Here is a 16,424-nt window from a genome sequence, read left to right as displayed (position 1 = left end):
TTTACAGTAAAGCTCTTTTTATAGCTGCAGTATCTTGATTTCCCTACATTATTGAAGAGCATTTCTTTCATTAAAACAAAACTTAGCAGAATCCTGCTTTTCCATTTATCTGAATAGCAGCATAATAATACTGCTTTGCCCAGATAGCAAGAGACCTTCAAGAAGTTGCCAGCATTTGAGTAATTATCTAATTTCCAATGCTATAGTCATAACATTAGAGAGGTTAGATCTGAAGTTAGATCTGTTTTCCATATGGATTTTTCCTGACTGTTTAAGCACTCCTTATTTATTTTAAACCTCTGACACAGTGCTCATGAAACTGCAGAGAGCTAATTCTAGAGAAAGCTGGTTGTAAACCTGAAGCTGTCCTTCTCAAAGGCCTGGAGTTGTAATTTTATATTTAGAATATTAATGAAAAATTACTTTCTTTGTTCTCCGCCTTGCATGGGCATAGGAAGCAATGTAATGTTTTCAGCAGCAGCCTGCAAGGACTGAACTGTCACAATTCCTCCTTTCTCACTTTGAAAAAGTATTAATTAATAATACTTTTATGGGCTGCAGAATAGAGGACAGAGTTCAGATAAATGCTGTCTCTGCTCTTCCTTTGTTAAACTCAGAAGTTAAACTATACTGAACAAAAAATCTACAGAGGAGTATAAGTGGTTTGTTTTCACCTGAAATTCTCAGCATTCTGTAGCCAAGACCTACAGGTTTAAAAGAAAAGTTGTGTAGGATATAATTCACTGTGCAGGAGGTTTTACTGTGTTTCCTTTGGAGAAACAATTTTTTCATGTTTCATTTAGGTCTCACACTCCTGGTTGTGTAGGGAAATCTAACATTATTAAAAGTTATTCATAGTATGATGGTAACTTTAAAATCAAAGAACCAACTCTAAGGGTTTCTTCATACTTCTAGTGCCTGCTGGAAGCTAGAAAGTAATGTGAAGTTGGGTAATGAAGGACTTTTAACTTTCCTTTTCTAACCTCTCTGAAACAAACTCAGTCATGGCTTTCAAGGTATCCTCTTATCAGAGGAGAATTCCCTCATGTAGTGGTTCTTTGATAAGGGCTGTGCCACAAAGAATTTATGTTTTAAAGCCTTGAAAAAAATAAATATGAACAGACCTCCATGACTTTTCAAAGATTAATACTGCTGGGCAAATCTGGGTTTGCATACTGGAGTGTTTACCATCCTTGAAAAAGTTGTTGGTTGACATTGATTCCAGTTTTCTTTGGCAGGTAGAGACATCATGAGGAAGCACAATCAAAAATGTAATTATGGAAAGAGTCTGGCTGGTGAGATTGGAGCACTCCAGTCACTGACACAGCAGACACAATGCAGAGGGCTCAAGGACCAGCCAGTCCTATTGCTTTGCAAACAGCAAGGGCTCATGCAACGCTGGTGGCTCTAGGGAAATATTTTATCTCAAGTCTCATCAAGCTACACCAAGACTTTGCCATTTCAGAGTCTCTCCCTGGCAGAAGCCAAAGGTTGAGATATGAATATGTAATTGTTTTCTCCATGGGAGAATTATTGATCTAGAACAATCATGAAACTTCTCAAACTATTTTTATAGCAGTTAAAAACAATGAGTAAAAGAGTGATCAAATAAAAGAATTTTAAAGGAAAGTGATATAATTTAGGCATGATGAAAGCAGAGGAAGAATGCTATAAATGCTCAGAGTTTTAAAATGTATAATTTGGATTTCCTGGAGTGAATAATTGAGATAATTGACAGTTGGAGTTTGGGAGAAGGAGTGCTAATCTATCTGGTGTGTGCATTAGGATCTTAGACATTTCAAGAATTTTACCACCACCTTCCATTACTTTTCCCTGGAAATGTTTCCCTCTCCTCACATGAATGGGAGTGGTGTGAGGGTTTTCTTGCGGGAAATTACACAAATGAGAATATTTGAAAAGCAGGAAAATTAAGTCCCTGTCACAGCTTTGCACCAGCTGAGGGACACTGCCAGTCTGTCCAGCAACACTTCCAGTGTTTCTGAACTTTACTTTCAGTGAACAGAAGTTTCATGTTCAGAAAACACTTTCAGTGTTTTCAATTAGAAATGCCAATTGTTCTGGCATATCACACTCCTTTAAAACACAAATAGCACAACAGTCAAGAAAAGATGATTTCATTATCTACTTTATTAAATTCTACCTACTACCAACAACAAAGCTGTGGTTAAGTGGGTTTGATCAGGGGGTTTGACTGGGGTTTGCCACATGTCTCTGTACAAGACTAAGGTTTCTGGTGGTGTCCCCTTCCCTTCCCTTCCCTTCCCTTCCCTTCCCTTCCCTTCCCTTCCCTTCCCTTCCCTTCCCTTCCCTTCCCTTCCCTTCCCTTCCCTTCCCTTCCCTTCCCTTCCCTTCCCTTCCCTTCCCTTCCCTTCCCTTCCCTTCCCTTCCCTTCCCTTCCCTTCCCTTCCCTTCCCTTCCCTTCCCTTCCCTTCCCTTCCCTTCCCTTCCCTTCCCTTCCCTTCCCTTCCCTTCCCTTCCCTTCCCTTCCCTAACCTTCCCTAACCTTCCCTAACCTTCCCTAACCTAACCTTCCCTAACCTTCCCTAACCTTCCCTAACCTTCCCTAACCTTCCCTAACCTTCCCTTCCCTAATCTTCCCAAACCTTCCCAAACCTTCCCTTCCCCCACCATCCCAACCAACCTCAGTGCCTTTGTCCTGGCAGTGATTAGAATTGTATGGTTTCTATTCTCACTAAATTAGGTTTTAAATACATAAAAAAATTGTTTACAGGTCACCTATCCATCAATTTCTGTCTTATAAGATTATTTGGAGAGAATTTTTCAAGGGCTTCCAGGATCTAAATAACCTCTCTCTGAATCTTTAAAGAGATGAGTAATTTCTGTATGATGTGCTGCAATAATATTTAGAAACCTCCATCTATAGAAACACCCAGATGGGAAAGTTGGGCAGACTGGAGTGTATCTGGGGACACTTGGAAGATGGTCTGTGGGAGAGAGGGAAAGCAGGACATGCTATAGTGACTGGTCTGTGCCAGCACCCTGTGCATGAAAGCATCCATAAGTGCAAAGAACCTTTTCCCCCTTCCTTTTTAAAAATGCCATTGTCCAATAGCCTGTGAAGGAATTTTTAGGAATGATGGTGGGATGGCATGGAAGGAATAGTAGGAGAGGGGTGCATAAAAAAGCTTTTCTCATTCTCTGAATGCCTGTGGAACACAACTCTCCTCTTCATACTTGCAATGGCTCTCACAGCCCTGAGAGCTCTTTCACTTTCCTGAAAAACTGAAGAACTATTCAACCCAAAGATAATAAGTAGTAAATAGAATTGACACTTAGGAAGGAAATCAGGATTCTTTCTAGCATAAGGAATACTGCACATGTGCCAAATAAATCTCCTGACAGGGAAATTTACCCATCAAAAATTCATTGCCACAGAATTAGACTTTCTTTTCTGAATTCACCAAATCTCAAGCCTTTGAAACTGTGGAATAAATGCAGGTCAGTAGAGTTTTAGCTCCAATCTCCCCTGGGAGTGGGAGCTGCCATCAGTTTCCAGACAGGGTGTCTGTCTCCTTTGGGCTGCCTGCGACTGCTGGGGTTTTTGAACAGCTGAGGTTGTACTAGAAAGAGATGTGGGAAAACCCAATGGTTCCAATCTTCTCTCTGACACCCTCCTGTGCTTTGTGCTTGTGTGAGCACAGGGATAAATCTGCTGTGTCTCCTGAACAGGGGCTACACCTGCTGTGTCTTCTGCCAGCAACCCTCTCTGAGCAGTGGCAGCTGTGACAAATGCCAACCTCAGTGCCACTGTCTGCCAGCAGACACACCTGGGGTTTAGAGAGACAGAGGTTCAGAAGAAATCCCAGTAATTAGGGGAAGTTTGGAAAAGGTACCTGGATTATGGTGTTTTCATAGACCAATGAAGGATATGTTTGGTGCAGCATCTGCTTCTAGTTAGTGCAAGAAGCTCAAGCAGAGTGAGGTAGCCTGGTCCCTGTCTGCACCTGAAGCACAGAATACACCAGCAGGTGCTGCAGCCTGAAGGAAATTTATCTGTGAGATGTTGTCATTCCCCTTTGGTTTGAGAGGCAGGATCCCTGCATTGCTGTCTGCATTGCCAAGACTGCCAAGCTGTCCCCTCAGGAATCCCTGCTGCAGCCTTAGGCTGTTCTCCAAGAGAGGGGAGAAGCCACCTGTGGCTGCTTAATAGGCAGGGATGGATGTGTTTAGGGGAGGATCAGGCACTCATCTGCTGTAGTTCTCTGCCAGGTGTCTGTAAAGGAGGTCTCTCTGCTTGAAACTGAGTGATTTTTGGCTCTGTAACATCATACTCTGATTTGAGGCAGCCCCAAACACTGTATGACATTGACTTTGACCTTTCCAAAAAGAGAAATTATTCCTGATGCCACCTTGCAAATCCAGCTCCTAAAGCAATTACACACGAGGAGTGGTCTGCTCAGGAGTGTGTTTGAAAAGAAAATAAGATTAAACTTTCTCTCTGAGAAGAGTGCCAGTATATCAATATCCAAATCAAATAACATAAAGTTTGCTTTGTCTGCCAGCTAGGAGTAAGAATGCATTGCATCTCTAATATGTTTTTTGCAGTGTCCGTAATATCATGAGGTTTAAATTAAAATAAATATGACTGAATGCTTTTGAAGAGCTAATCAGGCTGAAACATTCTAGCCTTACTGGTGTAGCACATGAAAATAAATATATGTTTATCTAGGCTGCCTGGATTCATGCATAACTAGTGTGCAGATTGGGTGGTAGGAAGACAATAGCAAGATGAAATGCTTGGGCTGCTCCTGGGTGTGCTTGATGAAAGTAAGTAATAGGAAAATCATTTGAATGTAGCCTGGGTGACAGCACTATGGTTCTGCTAATTAATTAGATCAAGTTTTATTTGTCTTATTGTCATTTAGTCAATTCTGCCCCATATGATTTTTTCTTTTCTGAGATATTTCAGTGTCTCTGCTATTCCAGTTCCAGAAGATTGGCACCACTAAACTAATTTTTATAATGACAAAACCCCATTCACTTGTCTACTTTTCTTCAGTACCTTTTTTATTTGGGTTTTTTTGGTTGTTTTGAAGTCCTTTCTGTTATTTTATTTTTATGTAACCATACTTGACTTCATAAAATATTTAATCCTGTCAGTCTTGACTCACTGACCTATGATAGCAAATTATGTACAAATCTCAGCAGAATAAACCTGTCCTGATTTGAAACTCTGGACAAAACAGCAGGCCCTGAACTTTTATCTTACCACAGCTTCTGGTGCCAGAACAATTCTGCAAAGGGGCAAATTCCAAGAAGTACATTCTGAAAAACTATACTTTTTAAAAAGATTGCCTTCTGGCTTTTTTGATGATGATGATCACACATCTGTCTCTCTCTGAAGAACTAATCCTGGTACACTTTTTTTAAGCACCTCTTCTCATGAGAGTTCCAAAATACCATTTACTAAAGGATTACACTTCAAAAACTCAGATTCCTTCAGGACTGAGTGCTGGAAGGGGACAAAAGCAGCTCTGAGTAAATTTTGTGGGCCTTTGTTGCTCTGGGGCTACAGGAGTAGAATTAGAAGGAGATTCTGATTACCAGCCAAGACAAACCTTTGAAAATTCCCAACTCTGGTGCCCAGTTCATTTAAAAGTTCCACTGTCATTGCAGGCTCCTCTGGAAGGCATTCACTGTAATACAGTGAAGGTTCCCTCCAATGTGAGTTTGTATAACTCAACAAGCCACAGGTTTTTTTCCTCCTACTGAAAAGGGAATTGCTAGAAAAGCAGTTGACTTGAAGCAAAAATTTTCCTTAGTAAGGCATGCATTTTTTTTAAATTATGTCTTAAATTCCATAGGTTCCATTGTAACAAAAAAACCCCAAAAAACAAAAAACAAACAAACAAACAAAAATAACCCCACACACTGGAGGCACCTACACCTAAAAGTTAGAATGGATAAATCCCACCTCAGTTTATATGATGTTTATTTGTGATCATTTGATACATCAGCACAGAGGTGATGCTATTGGCTGAATTTGATGTGGAGAAGTTGAGAGTTTTGGTTCTTGAGTTCCTTTGATTTATCCAATTTTTTTGGACCAAATTGGCATCTCTCACATGTGCCAAGGACCTGAAGATTACACAGGCATCTTGAAAAAAGTGTATGTTTATGTTTCTGCATTTTAAGATGCCTCTGCACTTCCAGTTTCTACATACAAGGTCTGCTATTGACTATTGTCCCCCTTCCCATGTAGTAACTTCTGGGAGTACCAGAGATGACAAGAAAAGTCCCTCTTCTGAAAGATGCCCATTGCAGATAAAAGATGAAGTTTCACAGGTGAACTCCCACAGTCCTCATGATGCTTGGTGCACAAAGTTGAGCATTTGATGCTTTAGCTTTTATTAGAAATAAAGTTAATAGATAAGTGCTGTCAAAGGATCAAGTATTCTTACTTTGAAATCCAGCCTGCCTACAGTTTAACATTTGTTTTCTTTAAATATCATGTCAGTGAACCTGCAACCCACAATAACAGCCTGCTCTAGTACCATTAATTATTGAGAATGCAAGTGTTTATTTACAAGTACTACTTCAGTAACCCTGGAGTGAAATCATAGGATACAAATTAATCTCCCTGCTGAAATCACACCAGGAATATGTCTGTGTTTTGTGCAGGTGATTCCAGCCTTTGCTCGACCTGCGTTCATGAAAACAATGTTTACAGCAGAATATTTCAGATTTTGTACAGAAATGAAGAGATCATTCTTAATGAAACCATGAACTTCAGAGTGCACCTGCTTCTGGATGGTGAAAGGGTGAGTTGTTTTGGGATGCACATAAAAACCAGCAGGGCTGGGATTCCTCTTACTTAGCTTTAGGTGTGCATTGCACAGGTATCTCCATTTCAGAAGAAGTCCATCTGCTGCCAGAGGTCTCATCCATGCAACTTCTGGAGAGAAAGGCACAGTTTATCTGACCAATACACCAGCAGCTGAATTAGGAGGAGATTGACTGTCCTGTACCTGTGATTTATTTGTTTGTACATGATGACACTGTGAAACTCGGCATGAGGTCAGAGAGACCCTCTGCATTGTGCCTGTTTATGAGGAGCAGGCTACACCTTGGATTTCCAGTGGAATAAGGTGTTGACATACTCTAGTAAATCTGAATATCAGAAAACAAGTGTCTCAACCATAATTTGTCATTTCTGCACTGGATCACTCATTTAGCACAGCTGTGCTGATCAGCTCCACCTGAGAAAACTGGGAGTCTGCTGCTTCTTTCTAGAACCCACTATTATTATTATTACTCCATTATTATTACTCTTTTCTCCTCCTCTCTCTTGTGACTGAAATTTTCTACGGCTCCTCAGCCCCTTTCAATCCTTCAGAGGTCTCTTGGCCTTTGTCCTTGGTGCTCCTGACTGCAGGAGCCCATGGGAAAGCTGCTGGAGTTTTCTCTTCCTTAGTCATGCACAGCCCTTTTGCGTTCTGTGGTACCTCAGCAACATGTCCACCCTGAGAACTCTCTCCCCTTTTCCATCCACTCCTTCAGCCAACAGGAGCACTCACACGAGGTAAAAAACACAATCTGGGACACTCAGCTTGTAGCACCTTCGGTTTAATCTTACTGATGTGAAACCAAAATCTTCCAGCAGCAATTCCTGTTCCCAGGAGCAATCTTTGTTCCTGGAAAGCACTGTTTTGCTGAAATCTTAAACAGGAAGGGGAGAGAGAGTCACAGCAGAATGGCATTCAGGCATGTCCTATGTGCCATCACTGTGCTTTGCCAGCCCAAGGACTGGTACAAAATGTATGGCATTGGTACTTGCCCTCGGTGGTGACAAGAGACACGACACCAGCATCTTTGCCAAGTCAGCTTGTCATCAAAAGGAGGCACCATAAGTTACACACTCATGTGCTGTGTGTTGTGCTGTCAGGGCCAGAAACACTCACCTGTTCTTTGTATAATTTCCTATTTGATCATGATGAGATTTAAAATCTCTTTTTGCCCTTTTGTCTTTTATTTCAAAGCATATATATATATATATATATATAAATATGTGTGTGTATGTTATACAGAGATCTAAATTAAAACAGCTTGAGAATCCAATTTAAGGTTAACATGCTTCCTTTTCTCTCCCACTATACTTTTGCTGATTTGGTTTGATTTCTTTTTTTAATGGTGGTGTCTTCAGTTTATTCCTCCCTAGACTTGTTGGTTTGTGCTTATGTGAAAAATTACTAAATGCAAGTCTATCAATATTTGTTAGGAAAATGTCCCAGCATGCTTTATCCAATATTAATTTTATCCTTCCTCTGTGGAGTACCTCTGACTAAATATCACTCCCCTCAAATTACAGCAGTTTCCACTGTATTGAGCAGGGATGATTTCTGATGATTTTTGCATTATTATTCAGGAAAGTTGTGCACCTCATGAAATGGAAAATAAAAAATAGCCCACAAGATGCCTCACAGCTAAAACTCATTGTGACTCTTGATGTGCTGTGTGCAGCACCACTTGGCTTTCCATTGGAGATTCCTTGGGAAAAGGACAGCTGCCCAATTCTGTACTTACAGAGTGGATTTGCACAGATAAACTCAATTTTTCTGTGTGGCAAAGTAACTTTGGGTTTTCATGAATGTAGAATAAGAGGATAAACAGGTCTGTTGTTCCAGATTACTTGCTAAAGGCACTCTAAAGAATCAAAGACAACAAATAAAGATCTGTAAAAATTTTTCTGTATTGAGCAGATTAGTACAATTCACTTCTGTTAAATGCTTTTAGGCTTCTTTTTTCTGCTTTGCTGTGCTGTCCTCCACAGCTTTGCAAATTTGGTATAAGTGTGGGAGAGACTGAAGAGTGCCACTACTACATCCACAACTATTCAGAGACAGTTTTGTATCTTTGTCACCTAATCTCCTGTGTTGGATGAAATCCTTGCAATGTGGTGTTGGCAAGTCAGCTAGAGATTCTTAAAGTGTTTAAAATATCATCTGTGTTCATAACTCTTAATTTATTTAGCACACAACAGATGTGAATCATTTTGTGCCTCTTGTGTCTTATGGTGATTTTTCTATGGTCGAGGGTGAAGGTTCGGTTTGCTGTTTTTGTCTGTGGATGGAAGTTATGATAAATAGACAAAAGAGTTAGTCTGGATAATGCAAGTATTGAGTTCATACACTCCATGCAGTTTCTGCTGCCAGAGCTGGAATTATCCAATATTTTATTAGGGGGGCATTGTTCCTCCTCGTGCTCAGGTAGTTTTGCGAGTGAGATGTTTTGCTGATAGAAACTCTAAGGAAAAAAACCCAAACAAACAGAAACGACCAAACAACAAAACCAATGTGTGTGTCCAAATTAGATTATTTGCTATTTTTTTTAATTCTCCCTCTCTTCCTCTAGCATAACCCTAGATACACCTAAATATGCAAATACTTGGTTTTTTTTTTTTTTGGCCTGGTATTAAACAGAAGGAAGCACTATTATTTGCCTAGAAGTGGCACTGAACATGCATTTCACCATATATATGGTTCTTTAAAACTCTGGTTTATTTGATGTCTTTTTCTATATTGTCCCAGCACACAGCATTTTTTGAATTCAAAGGAAACAATATTGCAGGGAGAATTTATTGCTACAAAGAACTCTAAATTATTTTCACATGCTTATGCTTTCCTTTTTATTAGAGAAGAAGCTTTGCCTCTTTCATCCTGCAGTAGCATAGATAACTGGTCTGGCTTCTTCCTTGCTGGTCCTGTTCAGGGGAAATTTAGGAGCAGCAAAAGAACAGAGTGAGGCAAGCTGGAATAAGACAGTATATTAGATTTTGTATTTTCCAGAGAGATTTAGAGTGATCTGAGACATCCAGAGCATTGAGTTTGACATTCTGGCTAAATGGTTAAATATTAGGGAGGGAAAAAGGAAAACATTAACTCAGTAGCGGGAACTTTGATCAGTTTTATGTGGGGTTGTCTTGGTTTAAAAAGACAGGTGTCTGCTTCAGGAAGGTAGGAGACTCTCCTGAAATGGAAAATGTAAACTCCTTCCCTCTGAAGTATTATGATTTTGAAATTAAAAGACTCTCATGCAAAGATATGGGAATAGGGATAACAGTTCTTTAGGAGGAAAACTAAAACCAAACAAATGTTATAGTAAAAACAAAAATAAACAAAAAAACCTATTGACAGAGTCAGAATAGACCTGACACCCTGTGGGTCAGGGTGTTGGCAGAAGTCCCATTAAATGGTGGCTACAGCCCTCTTGCAGTGCCAGGTGTGGTTCTGTTGGAGCAGGGATCCTGGACAAGGGTGGAGTTTTCCTCTGAAGCTCCAGGGGTGCTGTAGATGGGCCTGGTCTTCTTCTGGGAATTCAGTGGAGAAGAAAGTCGCTTCTCTGGGAATCCAGTGGGAAAGGCTTCCTGTGGTGTTCCAAACCTCAGATTATATCCAGGTAGGAATGTTTGGCTCCTCCCCCTGGGCGGAGCATTTCCCAAAGGGATGATGGAATTTTATCAGCTGTGCAGTGAGACTCACTGGCCATGAACAGAGGATACCTCCTGGAGGGAGGATAGTTTGTGGAAGCAATAAAGACAAACTGCCCAATTAACAGAAGATAACTGCCCCAGTTCTAACAGATAGGAATAGAATATCACTATTTCCAACCTAAGACAGAGGTTTTGCACTATTCTGATCAGTTTGATTTCAATACAGTTTTAGAAATAAAAATATCTAATTTATGCAGTATACTGCATGACCCCATGCAGTGAAGAGTATCTCTTGGTCTCTCAGGCATCTGCTTTCTGCCTCAAGGTGTTTGGGGCGAGTGTCACCAGCTACTGAACTTTTTTGGAGCACACACTCATATCTCAGGGGCTGTTGCAGGTGCTCAGCAGGGCTAGGCTCAGACCCAAAATTTCATCCCCTTTATTTGGAGGAGGAGGACGTTTGCTTTGTCTGAAGCACTGTTCTGAATTCCTAGTTTAAATTCAGAATGTAGCTTCAGTAATGATTACTTTTTATGTCACTGCCAGCAACTGTGATTTTTAGTGATAGCAACTCATTAAAAAGGAAAAAGGTGAGGAGTTTTTGTGCGTTTTTTTTTATGGAATTAAATTTCACATCTTTCAGAATTTCTTAAAACACAACCTTGACTCTCAATTTTCTTACCTTGACAGGAGAAGATTGTACATTGTCAATGCACTTTCACCTTTGGAAAACCTGGCTAAACATGGTTTATGTTATTTATTTTATGAAACCTACCTGTCAGAGCAGGGTATATACCTCTGATGTTGCCTTCAGTGCATTTTTAGTGTAGTCTCTACTCTGTTGTTAAGATGATGATCACCTTTGGAAAGCGGAGTTCATCTTGCCTGTTTGAAGCCATCTAAAATGCAAATGTATCTAGACCAAGAAATTTCTCTAAGCTCTGCCTATTGTCAATGGAAAGAGACAGGCACAAACAGAAATTAATTGTCCTTCCCCAGTGGTTACCTTAGGATGGAGCAGGTCACTCCCTGCCTCTGCTTGCTACTGACAGAAGACAGAACCCATACATCTCACCTTTTGGTGGTAAAAAAGGTTGTATTTATAATATCACACCCCCAGTGAATAACTTCAAGTTTCCACATTTATTACTGTGCACCTCCTGCTGTGTTCTGTCATGCTATAAAGGATGTTTACATTCACAGAAAACAACTATTTTGGTTATAAAATGTGTAAATTTTTTTGTTCATATGTCCATTTAGGTTGTTAGAAATTATTATTATTTTTTATTCTATTAAACCAATTTTTCTTGGGGAAGAATTGACATTTCAAAGGAGTGAATAAGAAAGTGCTGGACAGCTTAATCCTCTTTTATTCTAATTTATTTATTTCCATTGATTACAGTTGTTTTAACTGTGCCAAGCTGGGTTGTGTTATCCAATTTATTTCTTTCCCAGTGAAGGTAATGAACTACTCTCTCTAGCGCTGTCTCAAAAAACCCAATAAAACTATTTTATTGACAATAAAAGATGGGTAATTTTACTGGTGGGACCTGTTAGATGAGTTAGAATGGAGGTGCCGGTGAATCACACATGATTTCTTCAGTAGTTTTGGTGAGCAGAATCCTTCCACATATAGACACACTCAGCCATGTAACAAGTTAAACTTCTGTTTTAGTTTTTAAAACTACCAAGGCCTTTGAGTTTTGGAAAGAAAATCATCTACATAAGAATCAATGACAAACTACCTCAATGAATCTGCTAAGGGCCTGAAAGAGTCACCGTGGGACAGGAAAGCCTTGGTTTGCTGAGACATAAACTCAAAGATCAATGATGAGTGATCAGAAATTTCCAGAATTATTTGAGCCACTTCTGAATGTTTTAAGCTGTAAAATTTGAAAATTTTATTAGTTACAGGTAGGTAACCACATGGATTTGTGGCTGTTTCTCATCCAGGAAAACCCAGTCCTTGCTTTCTTTCAGCTGATAAGGTTACTCAAATAAAGGCTCACTCAGTGAGGGAGAGCAGCCTCAGAAATGCTCTTCTGGCTCTTGGTGTGCAAGAGCAAGGATCTAACAAATGCAGAGCTTGATGCTCTCTGATTCCTCTTGTCTGGAGTGATTTTTTTTGACATGCCATGGCACCTGGTGGCAGATAACACCTCTGACTGCTCTGGTTCCCTCTGACTCCTTCCGCAATTACCTCGACTCACTGTCACATTTGCTTCTTTCTGCCTCTGTGCTGTCATGCTGCTGTTGCTGTGTGGTTTTGCCTTTGCTCTTATCAGACAAACCCACCCACCTTTGCCTTGTGTGTTGTAGGTGCCAACTTACAAAGGCAACCTTGTCTCTCCCTTTTTGCAGGTGGAAGATGCATTGAATGAGGCAGATTTTCAGCTCAAGCTGGACCTGCACTTTACTGATAGTGACCAACAGTAAGTGCTGGTTTAAAGCTCAATTGGTAATGTGGGGGTCTGTTCAACCAGAAAATTACTTTGATGAAATGAGTCCTTTTTAAAAAAGGAGAGCTTTGATAAGGCTTCCATTTGCCTTAGTGTTGAAGTTTTCCTGTTTCTCCCTTCTGTATTTGAAGTGTGTATCTCATATTCCTGCTTAAAGGGAGAACATATTTTTCTCCTTGAAGTGTAAGTTTCTCAAAGGTTTTAAGTGTTGGTCTATCTCTGCTGCTGTTGAAGGGAATATCATCATTGACCTCCATAAGGTCAGGGTCTGTGACTCAGGAATGCATTTATCTCAGAAGGCAATGAAGTATTTTCTGGCCGAAGACAGGAGTTATGAACATGCTAAGCACTTTTCTTCTATTTAGAAAATAGCCTCTACATTTTAGGAGGAAGTAGTTTTCCTATTGAATTTGATTTCCTCTAACTGAATTTGATTCTGTAATCTTAGGTGAAGGGGGAGTAGCATCTCTTCCTGAGACATAGCAGAAAGTGTGATCCCAGATGTTTTTGAGCCTCACTGAGTCAGGGAAAAGGGTTCTAGTGACTTGAGTAGCATTTATGAGGAGTGGGAGGGGATGCAGAGAAATCATCTGAGCTGTGTTTCATGCTGAGACTGCTCCCGTGGGATTTTGTTCATACCCACAGAGCACACAAACAAATTTCAAGAATATATTTCTGTTATCTTCAAGATACATAAAGAGAAAATTTGTTCTCTCAGGAAGGGGGGACTTAACTATCAGTGCTTATGGGTCTTGAAGAGAGAAAAAACAGACATTAATTTACAGCCAAAAATAAAAAGAACTGAAACATTTAGGTTATGGAATTGTGCTCTAGCCCCTATACCTAATTTCTATTATCACCTGAAAGATTAGGGTGATTTACTATAAACAAAAGTAGTGATTTTTAGAAAATTATATTCTGCAAATACCATTGAAATGTTTCTTGGAACTAACCATGCACCATTCAGCCATCTATTCCTAGGTTTCCTGAGCTCTAGGAAACAATTGTCTTCAGAAGTATCTTTAATGCGTTAAAATAATTCCTCTTTAGAAGGTTCACTTGCATTGGGAGGATCTGTTTAGGCAGGCTCCAGGTTTACAGCTCAGTCTCCTGTCCTATAGATAACTCAGATATCATGTGGTTGACTGAAAACTAGGATAGTTATTCTGGAATAATTATAAACAAACTTTAAATTAAAGTCTTGACTTTTATTTACTGAAAAAAACAAAGAAAGAAACCAACCCAAAACCCAGAGAAGCTAATCCAACTTGTACTGTTTCTCTGCAGTTACTTAAATTTCTCTTTTGAATTTTGGCCTCTTCCAAAAAGTTTTTTTCAGATCGACAAACTGGAAAGGTACTCTGAATGTTTTCAGCTGTGTCTGACACAGGACTGCTTCTAACTCTCACAGATTGCCTGAGCTGATTGTTCTTACACAGAAGAACACAAGTATTGTATTTGCTGGGAAATGTCCTGACAAAGGCTGGAATGATGAATCCGACTCCATGTTCTCGGCTAATTTATTACTTTATGATACTATATTATATTAAAGAATACTATACTATACTAAAGAATACAGAAAGGATACTTGCTAAAATGCTAAAAAAGATAATAATGAAAACTTGTGACTCTTTCCAGAGTCTCCACACAGCTTGGCGCCAATTGGCCAAAGAGTCAAAACAACTCACACAAGAATCCAATGAAACAATCACCTGTGGGTAAACAATCTCCAAAGACATTCCACATGAGCAAAACAGAGGAGAAGCAAATGAGATAAGAATTGTTTTTCTTTTCTCTTGGGCTTCTCATCTTCGCAGGAGAAAAATCCTGGGCGAAGGGATTTTTTCAGAGAATGTAATGCCACACGCAAGCAGTGTGGTGTCCCATCTGTGAACACTCAAATAAACTGAACAGTTTGCTAAATGCATTTGCTTCTGCTATTTAGATCTTGATGTGCCTACTACTGCATAGCTGGACATCAAGGGCAATCACCAGGGAAAACCAGAACTGTGTCACATCTGTTCTTCTTGTATACTGTATATTCATATATAACTCTGCATGTGTTCTTTATGGTTTTGTAGTTCTATTTATATTAATTATATCTACATTAATATTAATGTTTATGTTTGGCACGAGCACAGCACAAGATGCTCTTCAGTTACGTTAAGACTTACGAAGATGGGGAGTGATAAAATTTCACCTCAAGCCGTCTCTGTCTGCTGCCTGTAGCACATTACAGGCTGTGCCAGCTCAGCCTTTCACTGACCCCTGCAAACCCCTTTCCCTTGCAGGCTGAGGGATGTGCCAGCCATCCCCATGATCAGCAGCCGCACTCTGTGCCTGCACTTCCACCCCCGCAGAGGGCTGCACCACCACGTTCCCGTCATGTTCGACTACTTCCACCTCTCCGTGGTCTCCGTCACGGTGCACGCCTCCCTGGTGGCTCTGCACCAGCCTCTGATCAGGTAAGGGGCACAGGAGTGTCTGTGGGAAGGTGGAGGACCTTCCTCTGCTGAGTTCTCTAATACTGTTTGCTCATTGGATGGGGAAGCTGAGAGGATATTTTAATTTAAAGGTGTTTTGGTCTTGAGCTGAGAGGCTGAGAGGGGTTTAGAACTAAACTGTGACACAGGCCTCTTCCCTTGGTAAGACACTGGGGGTCTGGTCAAAAAATATCAAAATTTTGGAGAAGAGGTTAAGAATTTGGATTAGCCTTGGTCCCTATTCCCCTGCAATGGGGAAAATGCAAACTGTTTTCCTTGGTTGTTTTTCCTCTTTAGTCTAAAAGCAATAAAAGCATTTACATTTTTCCTCTCTGATGATTTGTAAAGCATTCAGGACAACTGGACCCATCCTTGGCCTCTGTGCATGAGCATAATTCATTAAGTGGTTAGGAGGAGGCACGCAGGAGTCAGTGCTGGCTAAGGCTCCACTGGATTTTCCTTTGCAGCTTCATCTGGTTTGACTGTGCAGCACTGTAATACCAGCTGCCATGGGGTCTAGGTATGCTTATGTTATCTGATTCATAATGACAAGAAAATAATTCAGAACTCCTTCAAGTAAAACAGGGCTGGACGTCAATATCCTCTAATATCTAGAGCAGGTGAAGGGAAGCAAAGGTCTTTCTAACAATTTACTTAGAGCCCAATCTTGTCAGCATGTGAGATAGAGAGGGCTGAGAAGGAGGGAACTCCTTTGGTTTTGAAGCAAAATACAGCATTCAGATTTGTTCAGCTTCCCTTCACTCCAGCAAGGTCTTTTTTCTGAAATGACCAAGAAATCTTAATTTTGTCAAATACTGTGTGAACAGCACATTGTCAGAAAGGAAAGACAAATCTGTAGAGTTTGTTTTCCTCAAGTTTTGTGTTTTGACTTAATTCTTTGCTTCAGTGCTCCATTAGTGTGAAAGCACTGCTTGAACATGATGCCACAGAATGAATTGGGATTGTAAGAGGTTGAGCCTGAGGTTGTTAGAATTTAAGAAGTTGTGGATG

At 40.2% G+C, this 16,424-nt stretch overlaps 1 protein-coding gene across 1 annotated transcript in view; it reads left to right on the top strand.

The window, feature by feature from the left end:
- The window catches only part of FAM135B (family with sequence similarity 135 member B), a 139,212-nt gene that overhangs the window by 52,063 nt on the left and 70,725 nt on the right, over window positions 1-16,424 (top strand). Inside the window, exons 3-5 of the mRNA XM_059867520.1 lie at window positions 6,664-6,803; window positions 12,833-12,903; window positions 15,222-15,395. Of these exons, the coding sequence (XP_059723503.1) occupies window positions 6,664-6,803; window positions 12,833-12,903; window positions 15,222-15,395 (385 nt within the window). The remainder of the gene's footprint in view (window positions 1-6,663; window positions 6,804-12,832; window positions 12,904-15,221; window positions 15,396-16,424) is intronic.

The sequence above is a fragment of the Haemorhous mexicanus genome, chromosome 1 (assembly GCF_027477595.1).
Source record: "Haemorhous mexicanus isolate bHaeMex1 chromosome 1, bHaeMex1.pri, whole genome shotgun sequence".
NCBI lineage: Eukaryota > Metazoa > Chordata > Aves > Passeriformes > Fringillidae > Haemorhous > Haemorhous mexicanus.
Note: the sequence above shows the minus strand (reverse complement) of the source record. Positions and strands in the feature narration are given on the sequence as shown.